The 22,031-nt window shown below is 41.1% G+C and overlaps 1 protein-coding gene across 3 annotated transcripts in view; it reads right to left on the bottom strand.

Moving 5' to 3' along the window:
- The window catches only part of PXDN (peroxidasin), a 176,903-nt gene that overhangs the window by 61,204 nt on the left and 93,668 nt on the right, over nt 1-22,031 (bottom strand). Inside the window, exon 4 of one of the 3 annotated variants that reach the window (XM_089686708.1) lies at nt 9,529-9,600. The exons of 1 other annotated variant lie outside the window; for it this stretch is intronic. In XM_089686708.1, the coding sequence (XP_089542834.1) occupies nt 9,529-9,600 (72 nt within the window). Of the gene's footprint in view, nt 1-1,398; nt 1,415-9,528; nt 9,601-22,031 lie in introns of those variants that run through there. One more of the 3 variants, XM_089686710.1, reaches the window with a different exon arrangement.

Raw genomic sequence — 22,031 nt, forward strand, 5'->3', positions numbered from 1 at the left:
GCTCTCTATGCACTGTTGTTGTGCTAATCTGAAGGCCACACGAAATTTGGAGGTCTTTAGCTAGTCACTCTCAGTTGGTGACTTCTGCACACTGTGAGCTTCAGCATGCGCTGACCCTGCTTGGTTATTTTACGTGGCATACCACTTTGTGGCTGAGTTGCGGTTGTTCCTAGTTGCTTTCACTTTGTTATACCACTAACAGTTGACCGTGGAATATTTATTAGCAAGGAAATTTCATGGATGGACTTATTAAACAGATGGCAACCTATCATGGTACCACACTTGAATTCACTGAGGTCCTGGCTATATTCACTGGAAATATAGTGTGTCTGTATATATATATATATATATATATAAATAAACACACGAACACCCCCCCCCCCCCCCGACAGGTTATGTGAATAACATTGATTATCTCATTACACTGGCATTTGAAAGTCAGTGGGATATATTGGGCAGCAAGTAAGCATGTTGTCCCTGAAGCTGATGTGTTGAAAGCGGAAAAAGTGGCATCAAAGTTTGTTGTGTAATAGCCATAGACTGGACGGTGTGCCCATATTGACAGCCAAAAAAACATACAAAAGAGGCAAGTGAGCATCGGAACTGGACTACTGAGCAATGGAAGAAAGTGGCCTTTTATGATTATTCATATTTTCTTTTCTATCGTGTGTGCGTGTGTATTGCTTACCTGGGGAAGAGATGGCACAAGAATGCACTATGGGAAGAAGACAAGCCATTGAAAACTGTATAATGTTTTTGGCAATGTTCTGCTTGGGTCCTGCCATTCATGTGGAGGTTATTGTACCACTTATCTAAAAACATTGTTTCTGACAAAGAACATCCCTTCATGGAATCAGTATTCCCTGATGGCAGTGGCCTCTTGTTTCAAGATAATGTGCTCTACCACACTGCAAAAATGGTTTCAGAATTGTTTGTGGGACACGAGTTTGAGGTGTTGACTTGGCCTCCAAATTGTCCAGATCTCAATCCAATTGAGCATCTTGCAACTTACAGAACTCAAATATTCTGCTACTGAAGGCTTGGTGCCAGATATCACACCTTCAGAGGTCTAGTGGTGTCCATGCCTCCACAGTTCAGGGCAGTTTTGACAACAAAAAGGGACCTAATCAATGTTAGCTGGGTGATCATAAAGCTATGGTGGATTAGTTTGTGTGTATGTATATATACTGAACTACCAAGCATTAGGATCTTTAACTTAATACTTAATTTGCATTGATCAAAAAACAATTTACTGCAAATAAATTTCAGGTTGAGCACTTCTGATCTGGACAGTTCTTAACCATGGAAGACAGACATGCGTTTTTTTTTCCATTTAATAATGTTACTATTTTTGTGAAGTGAAAATGTGGACAAAAATACTAAAGAGGAAAGCCCTACCAGATGGTGTCAGTAAGCTGCAGTGTGAGCACTAAAGTAAAAAGAAAAGAGAGACATTACAAGACACTTATTGTGTTAATGACATTTTTACAACCAATAACCCAGATGATGGTTCTTTAAGATTGACTTATTACTTTAAGAGACAATTGACAATACATGTAATTGTAGTCTCCTCTTACGCCTGTTTTCACAGCCTAATACACAAAAAAGTCAGAAAAAAAATCACCAATAGCACATCTTCAACATGCAGTGATGGTTAATAGAAAATATGTATTCTGTAGAGCATTTCCATTGCATTAGTCATGTTAGAATGAGTCTACGCTACAGCACATGGCAGCAAAATACCTGTTTCTACTACCAGAGTTACATTAATTTTTTCTTCCATGGTGCACAATTGTCCTTACAAGGCCCACCAATTTTAAGCTAAACCGATAACCATGGGGATTCATGCATTAAAGTGAACTTAAGTATGGACCAAACCATTTGTAGGATAACGGCCGTGTTGATGTCACCTTATAGTTGGTCTTCAAGTTGCTCTCCTTGTCCCTGTGGAACACCGTAGATGCTATGCCCAGCCTCCACAATAAGCCTCAAATTCCACTCAAGTTGATATTAAAACCTTTACCCTTCCCTTCTGGTATTAAACCCTGCCTATGCTGTTTAACTCTCTCATGCATCCATGGCAGCAACGACCGATTTTTTGTTTATCGGCCGACAATTCGGCCGATAAACGACCCATCTATGGCCAGCTTGTCATAGGTACACGCAGTACTGTAATGTTACCTAAGAAATGTTTTCAGCCAGTTCAGGTTCACTTTAACGTCCATCTGACAGTTTGGAATGGCATGATGTAATACAAGAATATTGCGAATTTCAATTTTCCAATATTCAGACTCATTGGTAGAAAACCTAACAAGACCACAACCTTAGCCAGAACACAAATTTGGATATAGATACACTTTACAAACAGGACATTCCACAGCACAAGTAGTGTACTCTAAAACATTAGGAAAAAGTTATGACTTACATATAATAATCAAATCACTCAGGGCTCAACTACAAAATGTATTTTTATTTATTACAGGTACTTATATAGCACCATCAGTTTATGCAGCGCTATATATATATATATATATATATATATATATATATATATATATATATTACATTCACATTAGTCCCTGCCCTCAAGGAGTTTACAATCTAAGGTCCCTAACTCACATTCATACACATACTAGGGCCAATTAACCTACCAGCATGTCTTTGGTGTGTGGGAGGAATCCGGAGTACCTAGCAGAAAACCCACGCAAGCACAAGGAGAACATGCAAATTTCAGGCTGGTATAGCCGTGTCTGGGATTCGATTTTCACGGTCAAAATGTAATTGTATAACTAAAAGGTAAAACCCACCTAAGCCCCAATATTTTTCTTTTGGGTTGGCACTAGTGAACTGATTAACCTACTGGCTTTTCATAGCTCAACAATGGTGAGATTTCCGAACAGATGCTTGGTTGCACTTCCTCACACAAAACCAAACCAAGGTGTTCCTTTACTAATCCAATATAGAAAGACGCGCACCCGCCATATGTTCTTGCTAAAACATAGCTTTTATTAGCAATACCAGTAAAATTGCAGCAAGAGATGTTTACATGTTTCAGCCAACAGCCTTAATTATGATTAAGGCTGCTACCAAAACACGCAAGCTTCACCTGCTGCAGTTTTGCCGGTTGTGCTAATAAAAACTGTTTTAGCAAGGATACATGTCGGGTGCGCATCTTTCGATCTTTGACTAATATCACTTGTTGAGGGATCAGTACCCAGGGCTGCAGCACTGACTTCTACACCTATCCTGTGCTTGGCTTTGGAGGTGGAATGCAGTTTTGGGACTGCGTAAAGTGTTCCTTTATATCCCAATTATTTTTGAACTTACAACTGCAATACTCACAAGAAGACCACCATCCATGCAAGATCAGGAAGCAAAGTTCAACACTCTTAGGATCCTATCAGTATCCATCTTCTACTAGTTTAAAATGTGAATTTTGATTGATGTGTATTGTCAAATGTGCATAAAAAAATAGCTCCCTTAGTTGACCAAGTAGAACGAAAAGTAGGAATTTACAAGATGCAAGCGTTATTTGGAACTTACAATAGAACTAAACCCATTGATTTAATGGTTTAAAAAAAAAAATAGTTATATTCCCGACATGCCGGGACTGCTGTCACATTTACTTGTGATCCCAACCAAATCATCAAATGGATGGTAGGGCCAGAATATTTGCCAGGGGTTTATTAAAGTGGTTGTAAACCTCAAACATGAACTATGAAGAAAACATATCCTTTTATAGTGTGCACGTGTCCCTATCTAGAGCAGTGTTGCTCAACCTTTTTTCAGTCAGGCACCCTTTAAAATTATGGACAGTTCCAAGGCACCCTTTAAAATTATGGACAGTCCTGAGGCACCTCATTCTAAAATGTGAAAAACTATTGTAATAATTTTATAAAATGCAGCAACATCCACACATGTAGGACACCCAACATTAGAGATGATTTATTCTTCCAAAGCAAATGCACGTTTGCACAAATCACTTCTGACAAGTTTTCCTGACACCAAGAAAAAAAATGGTGACAGGGAAGGAATTTCCAACAGAAAGTTCAGTCCACAATTTGGTTGATATACTCCAAGGGTGCTTAGTGTTCAAAAACAATCATCAGTGATAATGGTTCAAGATAAATTATTGTGTACACCCAGTGTAATCCACCAATTACACTAGCTACTCGCCTCAATCATGTATATACAAGTGCCTTTCCCTTTACCCAGGCTGCAATCACTATCCGAACCTCTCCAGATGTACTCAGGAACTTAATCACAAGGGATCCCCACACTCTCCATAAAGCAATGAACAGTACCTCCAGTTTCCCCATGAGGAAGATGCAGTGAGCGTGGTGAAACATGTTAGGGGGAGTAGCTTGGTGACATCAGCAAGTTAAGTAAGAAGGAAGCATACTTGTATGTGAAATCCATGCTGGCATTGTTTTAAAGAGGCAGTTGGTCCAGTGCACAGGATTTACGCACTGGAAGATGTGAGTATATTTCCTCTGGATTTTTTTGTGTTTAAATGTATGGCGTTTTAAATATTGCGCAATGAGGATTCTTAATTTTTTTGAGCACCATTTCACTAGAGGTACTGTTCATTGCTTTCTGGAGAGTGTGGGGATGCCTTGTGGTGATTACATTCCTGAGTACATCTGAAGAGGTCTAGAGAGTTATTGCAGCTTTGTTAAAGGGCAAGGCGCTTGTATATACATGGATGAGATAAGCAGCTAGCGTAATTGGTGGTGGATTACACTGGGTGTACACAATAACTTATCTTAAACCATTATCACTGAAGATTGTTTTTGGACACTGAGCACCTTAGGAATATGTCAACCAATTTGTGGACTGGACTTTTGTACATATTTTTTATTCATGTTTATATATGCATTTTACATTGTGGTATTTTTAGTTAGTATGAATTTTGACATGTTAATGCATGTCATTTTTTTTTCACATGAATTTATATTCCACTCTAAACTGTTAGGTCATATTGCATTGAAGTTGGATTTACATATTAGCACATCAGTAGTATGTTTCTTTTGATTATATTGTGATTACGCTGCACTTTTTCAAGGAATAAATACTATCACTGGTGCGGGAGCACGTCACTGCTGGAGGCAATCAGTTTTTTGGGTTTTTCCTTTTTGTTTTAATTAGTTGCACTATCATTGGGTAGCGTGGAGACAACAATACTTTATCTCCAGCAGATGTACAGCCTGAGCTCTGTTCCTGTGAGCTGTGTAGAGGGGGGGGTCTCTTGCCTCCAATCAGTTCTCACAGCTCTCCTTGCTGAACTCTACAGAGTGTAATTTCAGTTCACCACCACCTTTTTTTCTGAACTCTGACAAGCTGTGTAAATTCAGCACTTTAATAGATGTAGAGAAAAGAAGAAAACGGATAAAAAGGTACAACTTATGTGAAAGGATTTGTTTCACTTCAAATGGTATATGTAAAGGTTTACAACCACTTTATTGCCTGTATCCTCTCTCTCATTCTGCCCTGGTTAATACTGACATCAGGACAAACCATGATAGAAAATCTAAAATATTATAGTTGTCACCAGAACAAAAGGTGAGGGGACATTTTCCAGTGGAGATACCTGGTTCGGTGACAATAAAATAAAGGAAAAACCCCAACATCTTGTAATGGCCATGTTAGGTGGACACACAGCTGGACCATTCACTTGGTTTTGGAGATTTTCTTTCACTTCTTATCCTGGTAAAACATTTGTCACAGGACCAGAAGGAAAGGGGAAATGTGACTAAGCCCTTGATAGCTGTGAAAACTCGTTGGGGGTTCAAACTGTTTTCCACTCCATGCAGAACAGAAGAAAAAAAAAAGTTTTGGCTGGACATACACTTCTACAAACACACTACTGCCTGGTCCCTGAGCCATTTACTTTCCAATAATAGTCTGCTGTTTTTTCATGTGCCTTGATATCATTGCTGGCAAGAAATAAGCATTTAGGCAAAGGGGGCCATGCAAAATCAGATATATGGGTGAAAACCACACAGAAATACGTCAGATTTTGAAGCCTGATTTCAGACATTTTTAAACCAAGTTTTGGATAGAGAGGAGAAGGACAATGACCTTTGTTGAGATTTTGCGCTTTGTGTCCTCATTGGAAAAAACATATTTCATGTTCTACATTGTAACTTGTACAAGCAGCAGACAGACTTTTGGTTGGGATTTGGCCAAGGGTAATCTGGATATGACTTCCCTGCAAATACAAATTTATAACTATCCAGAGCTAAAATGAAGGTCAAAAATAATAACAAGGCTATAAGTTACCATTCGACTTTACTCCACTCAGTCCGGAGATCAGCAGAATTATTTCTTATGAGGTTTAAAGTTCATCCAAATGCCAAAACATAGACTTAAATGTAGATTCCATACATTCATAATAAAATCACACTCCATTTTATATGGAAAGGGCTTACAGCAGTAATCCCCCCAAAAATGTGAAGATTCTGAGAATTTATTTGAGCAACCCACAGTAATAGAACGGTGGGAGGAAGCATTTTCAGTCAACACAGCAAACTTTCTGCATATTAAAAAAAGACTTCTTCTAAGGCTGCAAAAAAGTATTTCTAAAACGAAGCATGATATATAGATAGTGCAAGAAAATGTGCACTTTAACCACAGATTGACTTTGCCTCCTTCCACACCTCAACATGTTTAACCTTTTGTTTATTTTGTAGGTATCTTAATCATTTCCTTTTCTACGATGTGACAGCATTTCGTTAAGCAAATGGCCCCGTGTTGTCACTTGGACAACCAAAGCACCTCAGAGCTTACACAGGGCTTCCTTTCTTCAGTTTTGGATGTCCCCTCTGCCATGGTTCCTGGGCTTTCCTGGAGCCAAGGACCACGGTAAACTGTCTATATAGTGGTAGAAAAGGCAGACTGAGGAAGCTGAAGATGTTCTCTGATCTCCTCTGTGACTAATGAACTTGGGGGCAAAGAGCATTTCATCACTTCTAGCTTCAGGGCTGTCATTTCTGATTACTGTAGCTGGGGAAACAGAAAATCTAGTACTATCTGTGCTTGAATAGCTGCAGTGGAGGACAGGGTCGACACCTGGGGGTCGAATAGATCTTTAAAAAGAGTACCTGTCACTTCCCAATGCTATTCCATTGTGATATCAATACATTTAAATGAAAAAAGTAAGGAAAAAAAATTAAATTGCATTAAAAAAAGAGAAAACAATATTAAAAACACCCCCATCCCTCTTGTGCATATACAAGCAAACACAAATGCACTACTAGGTCCCTCACATGTATTTAAAATGGTAACTGCTCTACACAGGTATTGTAGCAATTGTCCAAGTGAGAGCAGTAACTGTACATCAATAATTCCTTGTTAACTCTACATTGAAAAGCTAAAAAAGGCTTTTAAAGTGTCGCCTGCCAAAAATTTTAGGAACCATAGTGTTTTACACAATTTCACGGACGCATGCAATTTTGAGTCTTTACATGTTTGGCATCTATTTACTAAATGCAAACCCATCTTTTTTATCGTTTATCAAAAACGTGGTATTTTATTGTGTTTGTGCACAAAAAAAAATGTGTACTTTTTTCCTAAAAATATGCATTCGATAAACAGCTGAGCAAATATTGTGTGATGTTAAAAAAATGCAACGGCAACCATTTTTATTCTCCAGGGCCTTTGTGTGATCAGCGGTTTATTATTTAAAATTGGAGCAAATAATTTCTTGTTCACACAATGTTGTTGAGCTGCATTTCTTGCACACCATTGCACGTGTATGGTGTGAACAGGGCACATAGAAAACAAAACGTATGGTATGGTGGTATGCAGAACATGGTGGGAACAAGCCTTAACTGGCAGAGCAATCCAGTAAACAATACACTAAAGCTGGCCATAGATGGATTGAATGTCGGCCGGTTCAGCAAGGACAAGCCAAGATTCGATCCACCTATGAGCAGGCTGATTGTACTCAAGTCAATACATTGATCCACTTGGGTACAACCAGTATGTCAGATTTTTAGCATGCGATTATTGCCAGCTGCTATAGCCACTAGCAGTAATCATTGTGTTCTTCTGGAAGGGATGGCCTCCCCGTGCCCCCCGCCAGGAGAACACAATAGCTCCGTGGGAGGGATCCCCCATCAACACAGTCTGTAATCATTGTGTTCTCCTGGCTGGGACACAAAACCCCTCTCCTTTTTGGGAAAACACAATAGCTCAGCGGGAGAGATCCCTCCCACCCTCATGAATTCTGATAAACTGAGTGGACTATCTCATAACTAGATATTTGAGAAGACTCACATTTGCAACTTCCTTCTAAAGGCCAAGTCTATGTGTGCCATGAGGCTGCAGTGTGCTCAAAAGAAGGCACAGAGGAGGGGTGCCTAAACCACCGAAAACACCACTGTTCATACTCTTATGAAGCAGGGCTGATACAGGAGATGATATCTTCAACTTGAGGATAAGAATGGATTAGAGGGACAACCAGCAAGTCAAGATGAATACCAGGATGAAAACCACAGATATTCTGCAGGTAGGCTGTGTGCCTTGGATCAGTCTAAATGCAAATGTTAAATGCTTTATGAAAGTGTAACTTTAAATGAACATTGGCACCAAATGCATTGCATTGATCAGATAGTCTGTATGTACAAATAATTGCTATACAATACACACAAAGATAGCATAACCTTTATACACAGACACAAGACAAACCGACCAAAGGATTTACAGAGGACGCTCACTTTATACAAAATATTGACCTCTATGACTGTTTAAAGATACCTCCATGTAGGGTCCCACAGCTTTTATAGTCCCCTTGGTAATGTTACTCATCCATTCATCTATAACAATGCAATGTAAGTGTCATTATAGCTTAATGGATGGATTTTCCGCCAAGGCACATTGAACAGCAGAATGATGAGATTACTATGGTTGGTAATGTAGGTGTGGGAGGATCCATATATGTTACTGACAAAGAAATCTTGGGGAGGTATGCACTTTTGATGTAAAAGAGAACACCAAACAAACCAGTTCACTTGAAGAGGGTGTGGAAGGCATAGATGTAATGCTGAGCCACCGTTCTAACAATTCCTCAATGAAGGCTTCAAGCTCACGTCTTCTCATGTGTTAGTCTACAAAGTTTTGAGGGTTTTGTTTGACAGTCTATTAGGCATGAATTTGTGGAAAGGCCAATCATACGGGAGTGGAAACACTGTTACTATATTTCTTAATGAATTGTCCAATAAAATAATTGAATCATTTAATAGTGTGTGGTAGCTACAAAAAACAGAAGCCCAGGAAAGCTCTCAATGAAGTGTGGCCTTGAACTTTTTCAGAACAGCACAGTCCACCCACAACCCATAGTGATGGAGACATCGGAACTTTGAGGAATTGTTTGCGCAGAGGTTAGAATGAAATGCATCGCTGCCCTCCTTGCTACACCCTCTTAACGGGAACAAAAAGACACATACAGTAGGAAGGGCACAAAGATGTTTTTCTCTCTGTGACTGAGAAAAATAGTCATGCAAAATAATGCAACGTGACACTTACAGTTGTTCTAGAGAGGCAAGTCCTTTAAAAGCTTGCCTGTCAATGGATTGGATTTCATTCTTGTACAAATAGCTGAAACAAGAAACAATCAGGAAGGATTAGCATACACACATAAAAAGCAACAGACACGAATGAATGGCAATGAGCATGGATGAGTAGTAGTAAGCATAGCGTTCAATGTTAAAAAGTGTACCTGTTCCCCACAAACCCTCTTTGCAAACATTTTTCAGGGGATCACAAATATAGTTTTCAAGGTACCACCACATTATAAATGAATTACATCTCTGGGATCATGACTTATAAAGAAAACAGGTACAATTTAAAAGGACATAAAAGATGCTTTGTAGAAACATAACGATACCATTGCAAAATACAACACAAACTGTAACATACATAAAACATTTTATTTCTTGCACCAAAAGTGGTGTAACATAACATTTTTTTTTTACAATATTCAGAAGAATTCAGTATAAAGTGGCCAAATATGTCCGTGAAGGGTCCAATTTATCCAGGTCATTGTATAGCTAATAGTAGTTGGTCACATTCAACTGGACTTGCCCTGTAATGTTACATGACAGTATAAAGTTGCAGAGTTATCCATGTAACTGTAGAGGTGGGTATGTTCCCTACACTCACTCCCTGCTCCCCAAAGGTTTGCAGTCTCTGGTCATCTCCTGTACTATGTCCGCAGTCTCTGGTCATCTCCTATAGCATGTCCGCAGTCTCTGGTCATCTCCTATAGCATGCCCGCAGTCTCTGGTCATCTCCTATAGCATGCCCGCAGTCTCTGGTCATCTCCTATAGCAGGGGTGGCTAACCTGTGGCTCTCCAGCTGTTGTTGAACTACATTTCCCATGAGGCATTGCAAAGATGGGAAGTTACTGACTTGCAGAGGCATGATGGAACTTGTAGTCCTGCAGCAGCTGGAGAGCCGCAGGTTGGCCACCCCTGTCCTATAGCATGTCCGCAGTCTCTGGTCATCTCCTGTAGCATGTCCGCAGTCTCTGGTCATCTCCTGTAGCATGTCCGCAGTCTCTGGTCATCTCCTGTAGCATGTCCGCAGTCTCTGCTCATCTCCTGTAGCATGTCCGCAGTCTCTGCTCATCTCCTGTAGCATGTTCGCAGTCTCTGGTCATCTCCTGTACTACGTCTGTAGTCTCTGGTCATTTCCTGTACTACATCCGCAGTCTCTGGTCATTTCCTGTACTACATCCGCAGTCTCTGGTCATTTCCTGTACTACATCCGCAGTCTCTGGTCATTACCTGTACTACATCCGCAGTCTCTGGTCATTTCCTGTACTACATCCGCAGTCTCTGGTCATTTCCTGTACTACATCCGCAGTCTCTGGTCATTTCCTGTACTACGTCCGCAGTCTCTGGTCATCTCCTATAGCATGTCCGCAGTCTCTGGTCATCTCCTGTAGCATGTCCGCAGTCTCTGGTCATCTCCTGTAGCATGTCTGCAGTCTCTGGTCATCTCCTGTACTAAGTCTGTAGTCTCTGGTCATCTCCTGTACTATGTCCGCAGTCTCTGGTCATTTCCTGTACTATGTCCGCAGTCTCTGGTCATTTCCTGTACAATGTCCGCAGTCTCTGGTCATTTCCTGTACTATGTCCGCAGTCTCTGGTCATCTCCTGTACTGTGTCCGCAGTCTCTGGTCATCTCCTGTACTATGTCCGCAGTCTCTGGTCATCTCCTGTAGTATGTCCTCAGTCTCTGGTTATTACCTGTACTAGGTCTGCAGTCCATTGGTTCAGAATATGTTTTTTTCTGGTTTTCCTCCTCTAAAACCTAGGTGTGTCTTATCCTCAGGTGCGTCTTATCATCATGTGCATCTTATGGAGCTAAAAATATGGTAATTATGACTTTTTAGTGTACTTTAGGCCTCATTCATTCTGGTAATCCTGCATTTACATTTTTTAAAGCCAAGAGAAGTCATCTGGGAAGTATAAACAGATTTTATGCCTCCCAGACCATTTTTTTTTTCCTGCGTTAAGATGATACCGCTTTAAAGCATGTTTATCCAGTTTCAATTTCTAATCAGATCCTGAATACACAAAATTCTATTTTCTCTAAATGCAGTTAAACTACCTGCACCTAAATGCAGGTAAATGCGCACTGTGAATAGTACCACTGAAATCATTACATGCATTTAAAAATGTCATCTAAACACACAAATGCAGGTTTGACAGTGCCAATAGGAATGAAGCCTTACAAGATAACATTATGCCATAACCTGCACTGAATAAACCCTGCCCAGACACCATGTCAGTACATACTACCCCTATATAAATAAGGTCTGCCCTTTTTACATATGGCCACTGTATAGAGGTGGTTTGGAAGAGTTAGCCAGCATTTGCCATCATTTACAGGACTGCACTGTGGTGCTGAATGACAGTTGCCATGTGAATAACAATATCACAAACAGGGTCCTGACGTGGTTTATATCCCACATAACTATGAGGCTCTGTTATTTTATACTGTTAAGCATACTAAATAGTTGGCTGACAACATATGTTATAAGCATGAGGTCAGGCAGTTAAAAGGGCAGACATTTCAGACCACAAGGGGCTATTCATCACCAAGATCAGCTCCAGAGTCAACCTCAAATAACCGGTAAAAGAAAGAAAAACTTAAAATCTGTTTATTTACACAAAATTACGACTAAAGAGTTGTATCCTTTTATAAGGTGACTTAAGATAAAGTAAGTTACTCATTAGTGAATAACTGAATTTGGAACTTTATCTGGAGACATCATTTCCATGTGTTTCTTTTATCACATTTAAAACAATACCAACACACAAAAAGGTCTAAACACAGTAAATCCTATCCAAGTCATATATTATAAATCATAACTTTGAAATGACTGTGGTTTGGATACATACAATGGGAAACTTAAAGCATAAAGTATAAAACTGTTCTACAAGAAAAAAAAAAAAAAAGTGAAAAAACTGCCATCAATAAATGATCTGACATAACATGTAAATCTAGCCACAGGTCATGTATTTCTGGTTTTGCTTCACTCAGACACCCATGAATATGAAAGTTATCAGCTCACAGTCAGACCAAATGCTCCAAGAAGGGAAATGTGAGCCAGTGTGAAATCCCTGCATCCTTGTCATCCCAGTGATGTGAAGAGAGGTCAGGATCCCAACACAGTAAATCTTTTAATGAACCAAGGGTCCCAAATTTAACCGCATAAAATGTAAGCTCCCTCATCACTAACTTTGCATGGTTCGGACTTCCAGACACGACAGAGGAGATGAAGGAATAGTGACCATACACAAAAGCAATGAATAAGTTCCAACAATTAGCGGCAAGGAAATAAGTTCAATAGTTCTGCACATGAATATTGTACAAGATGATTGACACTGGATGGGGTTTCACTGATCAAAGCCGGAAAAGGTTTGCATGTTACGAGCACTTCCAAAACCTTCCAAGTAAATTCATTTACTCAAACTAGCCATTACATAGCAAGGCTATCACAGCTGTAGTTAAATCCACCCAACACGCCACATCCTAAAGCAGCTTTTCTCAACCAGGGTTCCTTCAGCGGTTGCTTGGTGTTCCTTGAGCGATTGCTGCCTCCCAGATAAGTAACCACTGGTGTAAATGATATTTTGAGCTATCTGTAAGGGAGGGATTCTTCCCACTGACTATGGCACCAATGTACTATGAGATGCAGATATAGTAATCATTAGCAGGGGTTCCCCAACACCAGAAAGTTATTTCAAGGGTTACCCAGTGTTAAAAAGGTTGAGCAAGGCTGCCCTAAGGTTTGAATCAAACAAAACTGTAGTGAGATAACAATATCTGGAGGGCCACCCTTGTTATAATCGCGGAAGGATCAAAGTTTGGGGGAGTCTCAAATTCTACCATACATATACCATTTATGCCAAAGGCCACAGGTACTTCTTTAGAGAGCTGCTTTCCATTACTGCAGTAACCAACTAGACTGTAGTAAAGAAAGCTGGGTCCCTGGTATCTAGAAACATGATTCAGCAGATGGCCATTGGAAGTTATTAACCTGTGTGGACCAAAAATGTATGTGGCACACTTAGCCTACAGCCTGATGCCGCTTTGCTGCACCAGAAAGACACAAAAGAACTGTGAGCTCCAAAGTGTTCGATATGTTGCCAGATGTTTGGTGGTTTTTTCCTCCCTGTCCCGTTCCTTCTCAGAATTGGCACGCAGCTTCAAAAAGTATCTTATTGCAGTACAAACTGAGGTGTTTATTTCTTAGTTTGCTTAGTTTCATTTAGACATCTTAAAATACAATTGGTCAACAACACAGTTGAGTTTGAGCATTTAAAGAAGTATTTACTTTGCTGTAGACTTGGAGGATTAGTATCTGCAGTATTTGACAGGCTTTTTCTTTATGTTACCCCTACCAGACAATGGCTCCCCACAGAGAATAAAAGCACTGCAGTCAGTACAGAACATGGATACACTGTGCACCTACCATTTGTGCGTACTCAGCCCAAGTAAAGGGAAGAGCAGCTAACTCTGAAAGCTGACCTTTGTTCTGACCACAAGTCGAACACTTCGGAGACACTGTCCGCTTGATCATGCAAGGCAAAATGCCAGGGTCTGAGCAAAGGGCATCCTGCAACCTTCAAATACTCATCTTGCCTGCATTCCATAGCTGCTCCCTTCTTTTTTTGCAGCCAGTGCTGAAATCAGTCAGTGATCCAGGGAAGGGAAGTAGCAAGTCATGCAATAGTCCTTGGCCTAGTGACTGGCTGCTAGACCTAACCACTATCACAAGAAAGCAAGTCACATGCCCCCCCCCCCCCATACCTGGAAGTACCAGATATTCTTTCCAGCTGCAGGGAATAGGAGCAGCAGGGTAGTGAAGACGGGGCATGTGGAGGATGCCGTTTCCAGAAACACTGTCACTTTGTCATGCACAGATAAGCTGAAAACGTGGCTTTAACTGGTTCTACATAGAGCAGTGTAAGGCTTGAACCTCTAACACATTTTTTCTTGCTGTGTTACCTCTAAGGAGTTCTACTCTCCCTTTCTGTGTGAACAACAGAATAGAAAGGAAGATGAGTCCCTCTGACAAAGGAAAGTATAGCAGGGAAGGGTCTGCACCTTTATCAGGTTTCTGATGTCTCTTGCCTTCATTGGACACATTGGGGTTTATTTACTAAAGCTGGAGAGTGCAAAATCAGACTCACTTCTGCATAGAAACCAATCAGCTTCCAGGTTTCATTGCCAAAGCTTCATTGAACAAGCTGACGTTAGAAGCTGATTGGTTTCTATCCAGAAGGGAGTCTGATTTTGCACTCTCCAGCTTTAGTAAATAAACCCCATTCTGTTCACTTCTTGTCCCAGAGATCACAAATCTCTCCAAAAGGGCACAGCATTACAGAACAGAGGTTCTGATCCTTTCCTACTTTATTTGGAAAGAGACAAAACACAAAACTATTGATAGGTTTTCCTTTTTTCATTAAATATTAGATTAGTTGATGAGGCAAATGTAAATAATCTTGTCAATTTTAAAAAGTTTCTAGGTTCTTCCTAAATTAGCATACTGGGGCAGCAAAAATTGTATTTTAGCTCCATAGGTACATTATGCATAATAACACAGAAAAGTATTACTAAGTTCAAGTTCCAACAAAACCAACAAAATTAAAAAAAAAACACACACCAAAGAAGAAGTCCATTAGGGGGGCAACTGTGTGCATGCACTCCCAATCTGAGCTGTGTGCATCCAGAGACACACACATTGCTGGCAAGCCATGCCCCCTGATCCCTCCTCACAGAAGTTTGACTGACAGCAGCAGAAGCCTATTGCTCCCGCTGCTCTAAGTGAAGAGGGGAGAGCGGGGCTGTCAGTGGGGATAACACTGGATCATGAAGGGTTTCAGGTAGGCGTTTGGCGTTTAGACTTTAGGACCACTGCAAACACCCCTCAGTGTTTGCAGTTTAAGACACTGAGCACAATAAAATAGACTCTCCCCAGATATCCATTTGCTATGTTTCTTAACCCAGCACTTGCAGTTTATGTAACTTTTCAATACCAATGGCTCCTGCTGTCTAACTGCTGAACTTCCAGTCATTACAGGAAAAAGTTAATAGAGGACAGTACAGTCTAGAGCCAGTCTGTTGCTGGAAGAAAGAAGGGAGGAAGGAGCAGGGGAGTGAGTGCCTTGCCACTCTACGCTATGGGGCTGTGCATTTCTATTAACGCACACAGTGTAGGGAGACATAACTCTAGTCCCTGCCTGCAAGGGTGACTCTATAGGACACTGCAAGAGAAAGGGGCCACCACATGGCGCCAGCTTAAGCTGGAACATAGGCAAAGCTAAAGAAGCTGCATACTCTGTAAGTGATTAATTGATTAAAAAATCTGAGCATTTAATATCACTTTAATCAACCAAATTTAACTTCTGTCTCTGCAGTTTTTTAAAAAGAGACCACACAGGTAATATTATAGGAGATAAACTTGACAAATCAATTAGAACAAAAGAAATGTTCAAGTTGTTGTAAAAGCATAGACATGATTTCCAACTGAATATCTAGAAAAAGACCACAGCAATTCCTATTCATACATGGCATGTTGTAACAGGACAAGTGCCGGAGGGCCCACCAACCTGAAACGAACCACAGAGCCCAATGTGTAAGAGTCAGTTCACGTCAAACTATTTATCATGTTTTTCTTGCTGACATGAACATTTTCTGCTAAAAAAGTGTCAGTTCCTTAAGGTACAGATTCCACTCTCAAAAATCACTAACTTAAATCAAGGCTGACATGTAGACGTGACTTAAATCCTTACACTGCTTCTGCATTAAAGACGGTTTGTGTCAAAGATATCAGAAAAATTAGGTAAAATTGGTCACAGATGGTTAGTTTAAACTAAGGGCTCATTCACACAGGCGTACTCACTGTGCGAGGGCCGTGTTTTGTCTGCACGTGGTGCCTAGGTGTTCTAAACATCCGCAGGCAGTTACATTCGTGTCAGCTAGGATGCAGCATCTGCACGGACATAGCCATCGCTCTCAGTTTGACATTCATGGTGACTTGCACCCACAGACAGACAGTGTGGGTTCAGGGGAACATACCTGCATCCTCAGGGATGTAAAATCAAGAGTTGCAGCTGTGTCTGCAGATGCTGAGTCCCAACTGGCATGAATGGGAACTGTCTGCATGGAACACCTCTGCATTCTCTGCAGGCAAAACATGGCCCGCACATGGGTGTATGCTTAAAGCACAACTTCACCCAAAAGAGTAATTTCTGATTTTTTGCCTTTTTTTTGGGGGGGGGGGGGGGGGAGTGCAAGGCTTCATTCACAGCCAGTTTCTCTTAGTTAGGATGCCGGCACCTGGACCTGAAGCTCACTGAAGAATCAGCGCTGGATCCCTGGACAGCTAAGTGTCCTTATATTAAAATATTCATTTTTTTGGTGGGACATTAAAGCTCCTCTCTAAGTACATACATCCCATCCTTCTCTACTCATGTCCTCCGTCGGCGTTCTCAGCTGCTCCGCTTCTCCATGTGCCAACATAGGAAGCTGTTTTCTATGGTGGAATGCATGTGGGCTCAATCACAAGCAACACTGTCTATTGACAAAGACAGCAGGGCTCAGCCCATCAACTGCTCACTTGTTGCAGGATTTGACTGGCAGGAGTGAGTGCCCATGGTTGTTGCTACTGTCAATCTGACCTGAGAGAACAGACAGAGCTGGGAGAGCCGCTGCTCTCGAAAACATTGCTGGATCGAGATAGGGCTCAGGTAAGTATTTGGATGTTGCTAACTCTACAAAAGCTTTTGCAGTTCAAGAGTGAGGGTCAATACCTTGTCTAGTTCTGCTGCTGTGCACATGTGCTGACCAGCCTATGACAAAAGCACAAATCAGAACTAGTGGACAGCTGATCAGGGTTCAGGGAACTAGCTACATACCAACATAAGAATGTAATTGTCACATTTTGCAGTCTTCAAAACCAACCTGTGTCACTGTCCTTCACTTGGGTCATCTATGCAACTACTTCAAAATTCCTCAAAATCAAGCCCCAGGTCATTTGCAGTCTACATGCTATTACTCTCACCCTTCATGTTCCTTCGTGAGACGTACTACTGGACACTTCATGTCCAGAAAAACCATTGAAACCTGCTCAGTGTATATGGGAGTTGTCTGAGCAAAGACCTCGCTGAGTACGAGTTTCAACACTCCTGTTCCCATCACTTTTGTTCCAGTGCCAATTCCTTTGGCCAGTTCAACACTGTGGCTGGCTCTGCATATTCCTCTATCTATTGAATTTCTCTTGGCTGGATGGGAGCCTCTAGCCTTAGACCCTCAAACCTCTATGGGGCCTACATTTGCCTGGTGACATGGAGGGTCCACTTCCTCCATGACAGTAACTCCCTTCAAATGTAGGTTAATTTTCTTAGGTGAATTTTATGTAGCGATATTTTTATCTTTTAATATAGAAGATAATAATAAATGAGAAGGAGCGTAAGGCACAACTGTAGGTAAAAATACACCCAATTACCTCAATCATAATAAAAAATATCACCTTGCACTAACTCCGATTGAAAGTGGAATGATCAATATTAGGCAACAAAAACATCTCCAAAGCTTTGCATGAAGGTTTCAACGTAATATAAGAAAGCATAGTAATGACCATATCAGCTAGCTTATGCTATATTCTGCCTCTCCAAACTAAGCACTGCAAGTGTGATCCCTACAACTGATCCAGTAGTGGCAAAATAGCTGTAACTTACAGTCTCAGTAGAACAGCAGACAGTGACTTGATTCAAATTACATCCAGCAGATTGTAGAAAGTTTCAATCTACAACTTGTGCAGATCTTCACAGATGAACATCAGATAGATAGAAAACATCATAGCATATCTAGCTCCAGCAATTGCATGTGCTCAGAACAGAAACTAAAAAGGCACACTGAAGGAGGGTCAGGCTAGCTATACAGAGCATCTTCTAGCAACAGAAAGAGGAAGGGACAAAATTATTTAAAGACAAACAAACAATGCATGTGCAACATGATATGCTCCATCACTAGCCAAATACAGACTGAGTGTCTTCACCAAGCAGTACTGATTTAAATGCAGTGGAGAAAAGGTGAGGTCAGGGACCTGGCTGCGCTGCCTAGCAGGAGACCCTAGATTACAAGTTGATTCAACAGAATTACAAATCTTTAGGCAGGAAAATCTGTTCCCAGACACAGATCAGAGCTGTGGAGAGTTCACAGTTCAGTGGTAAAAGGTAAACAAAGAGATGAAAAGCCCACAAAACATGCATGCACAAGTCTTCCATTAGCTACTGTTTATTCTTTGCCATGGGAGCCTGACATCAGCAACTGTCAGCCGAGACATGTCCACTAAATATATCAGTCAAAGGAGCCGAAAAGAATCATACCAACAACTCCGGAGGACTGGTATTTATTTATGTTTTAAATGCAAGGACAAGTTTCATTCAAAGTAAAACTATAATAATAGATTGGGTATTTTATTCGCAAAAGAAAGGTTGGATGAATATGGAAGAGACATTGAGTAAGGCAGAGTTAGGAAAAATGGTGTGGGTACCACCTAAGTTGCACACATTAGATGGGAACACCAGTTCACTGACAAAGTTTTAAGTGTTTGGGATAGGATGCATAAACAAAAGGGATGGAATTATAACTTGGGTATGATCCCCTAGGTGAGAAAGTGATATTTCTCACCAAGGAAGGATAGTATCTTGGGAAAATGGATTATAAATCAGAATACACGCTTAAAAGATATTTTGAATAAGGGGAAATTGCACACTTTTTTTAGATTTAAAGGGAAAAAATATATATTTGTTACACTAGATGAGTGGTGGTATGGTCAATTAGGTCACTTTGTTTCAACACTCTTACAACCACAGAGGATGTTGGGGAACAAGTACCCATTTGAGAAATTGTTGAATGTAACCATAGCCCCTAAACAGGGCACTTCTAAGATTTTTCAGATTCTGATGGATATAGAGGGTACTGATCCCCCCCCCCCCCCAGTACTTGGAAAAGTGGGAGCGGGAACTGCGATCAAAGTTGAACGTGCAACAGAGGAATATTTTATTTAAATTAGCACATGAGGCAACTAACATGACCACAGTAGAAATTAACTATAAATGTATGGCTAGATGGTACATCACACGGAGTAAAGCACATAGACAACAAGTAGATGTTTCACCTTTATGTTGGAGAGGTTGTGGGAAAAGGGTATGATTGCACATACTGTATATGGTGGGATTGCCCGAAGATACAAGAATACTGGGAGGGAGTATTACAATATGTTCAGGAAATATGTGGGATTCTATGCATGAAGGTAAAAACCCTTTTGTGTGCAGTAGCCCCCCAAATATTTACCTGGCCCCACTGCAATCCAACGATGTGTACAAGAGCCTCAACTCTCTGGGGACTTTCCTTCCTCATTGGCTGAGACAGCAGCAGGAGGCAATGAAGAGAAAGGGGTCGGGCCAAGCCACGGTTCTTGTGGGAATAGTTACATGCCTGATGAAGGGGTCCTGCGAGACTCCAAAACGTTGCCTTGCTGTGATTATGTGCTTGCTCTAGAGGCACTCGCTAGGAGGGAGGGGCCAGGAGTGCTGACTGGAGGGGGGTGCCGAGAAGGAGGATTGGGGTGCTTTGTGCAAGACCACTACACAAAGCATGTAAGTATGACATGTTTGTTATTTTAAAAAAAATCCTTTATTATCACTTTAAAGTTTAAGAAAACTCTAAGGCCTTCTTTAGCCTTGCATTGCTGGCTGAAGTGTGATCAGCATTTGGATCACTCTTCAAACAGCAATAGACAGGTGATGAGGAGGTGTTGCATCGCTTCCTCACCTGTTTCAACTTCCTACTTAATGAACAACTGCACCGCAACTGTGTTGCGGGGAAGGGGGGGGGGGTTTGCAGTCGTGCTCAGCAGGTGGTATTGGGGGTATAATTACTGCTGCAGTCATGAAGCAAACCCTGACCAGGACCATAGGAATCAGTTTAAAATGATTCTAAAGGCTTTTCTTTTTAAAGAAAAAAATAACAAATACATGTCTATGCTTACCCACTGTGTGCAGTGGTTTTGCACAGAGCAGCCTGGATCCTCCTCTTCTCGGGTCCCTTGCTGGCACCCCTGGTCCCTCCCTCCTGTTGGGTGCCCCCACAGAAAGCAGCTGGCTTTGGGGGCAACCGGAGCTCTGTCTGTCCATTCAAACATGTCCCCTCTCTCTTCTCATTGGCTTACTGGCTGTGATTAACAGCTGTGGGAGCCAACGGCTCCGGTTTCTTTCTCAGCCAACAAGAAGTGGGAGTCCCTGGATAGCCGAGACTTCATTGACCATCACTGGATCTAAAGGAGGCTTAGGTGATTATTAGGGGGGGCTAAAGGGGATGCTACACAGAGAAGGTCTTTTTACCTTCATGCATAGAATACGTGAAGGTAAAAAAACATTGAGCTTTCAGAACCACTTTAAGGAAACATAAAAATGTGGCTCAACCATGGGGTTTTACTGCCCTCCAACCACAAGTGTAAATGAGCCTTAATTATAACCATTCTTAAAAATGTTTCCGCTCCATTTCTGGATCTAAAGTGGGCTTAGGTGAGTATTGGGGTGGGGGGGGAGCTGCTACACAGAGAATGTTTTTTTACCTTGCATAGAATACATGAAAGTTAAAAATATTGAGCCTTTAGAACCACTTAAAGAAAAATATAACCATGGGGTTTAACTGCCCTCCAACCACAAGTGTAAATGAGCCCTAACTATAACTGTTCTTAAAAATGTTTCCTCCCCTTTCTCCCATGTATCTTGCCTAACTTGTAAAAAAAACATCTGTGTAGTAACCCATTTTCATTCTACTGCGGTCATGTGATACTGCAGCACTGTGTAAGGGAGCACTCCGCAACAGCTGTGAATTTCAGGAGCCATGATGTCACCCCTTGGCTCCCATGGCCATTACATTTTTTTTTTTTTTTATCTAACGTTTATCTATAATTATATGGCAAGGATGGTGGTAGATTGCACTGATCACAATAGGATGATCCGAGAACCATTCCACTGCATGTGCACAAACCCCAAATCAGCAACATTTAAAAAAGTGGGTGGGACTCAAAAGACCCAGCAAAGTAAAGAGTGCTAAACCAAAAAAAACAGTGCATACCATTAATTATAAAATAATATAAACCTAACAAATAGTAAAGAGGTTACAAGAAAAAAGGCAATCTTAGATAAAAACAGATCTTTCTCATTCCCGTTTGCCCTTCAGTGTTAGGACACTTGTTTCATAAATGAAGTTATTGTCTGAAGTTAACAGCCTGATTGTACTTTAATAGAGTGGGAACAGAAGACGCTTCCTGCCTGCCATCCCTTGCTTCCATAGAAAGCTCTACACTGTCTATATCAGGTCTGTGATTGATTCCAGCGCTGGATCTGCTCCATCCAAAGCCATGGGGACAGCAGCTGCAAATAAAGAGGCTTGGACACATTTCCCCTAAACATGGCAAGCATTCTAATTCTAC

This window comes from Staurois parvus, unplaced genomic scaffold, assembly GCF_062004578.1.
Source record: "Staurois parvus isolate SC_StPar_1 unplaced genomic scaffold, SC_StPar_1.0 ptg000409l, whole genome shotgun sequence".
Taxonomy (NCBI): Eukaryota; Metazoa; Chordata; class Amphibia; order Anura; family Ranidae; genus Staurois; species Staurois parvus.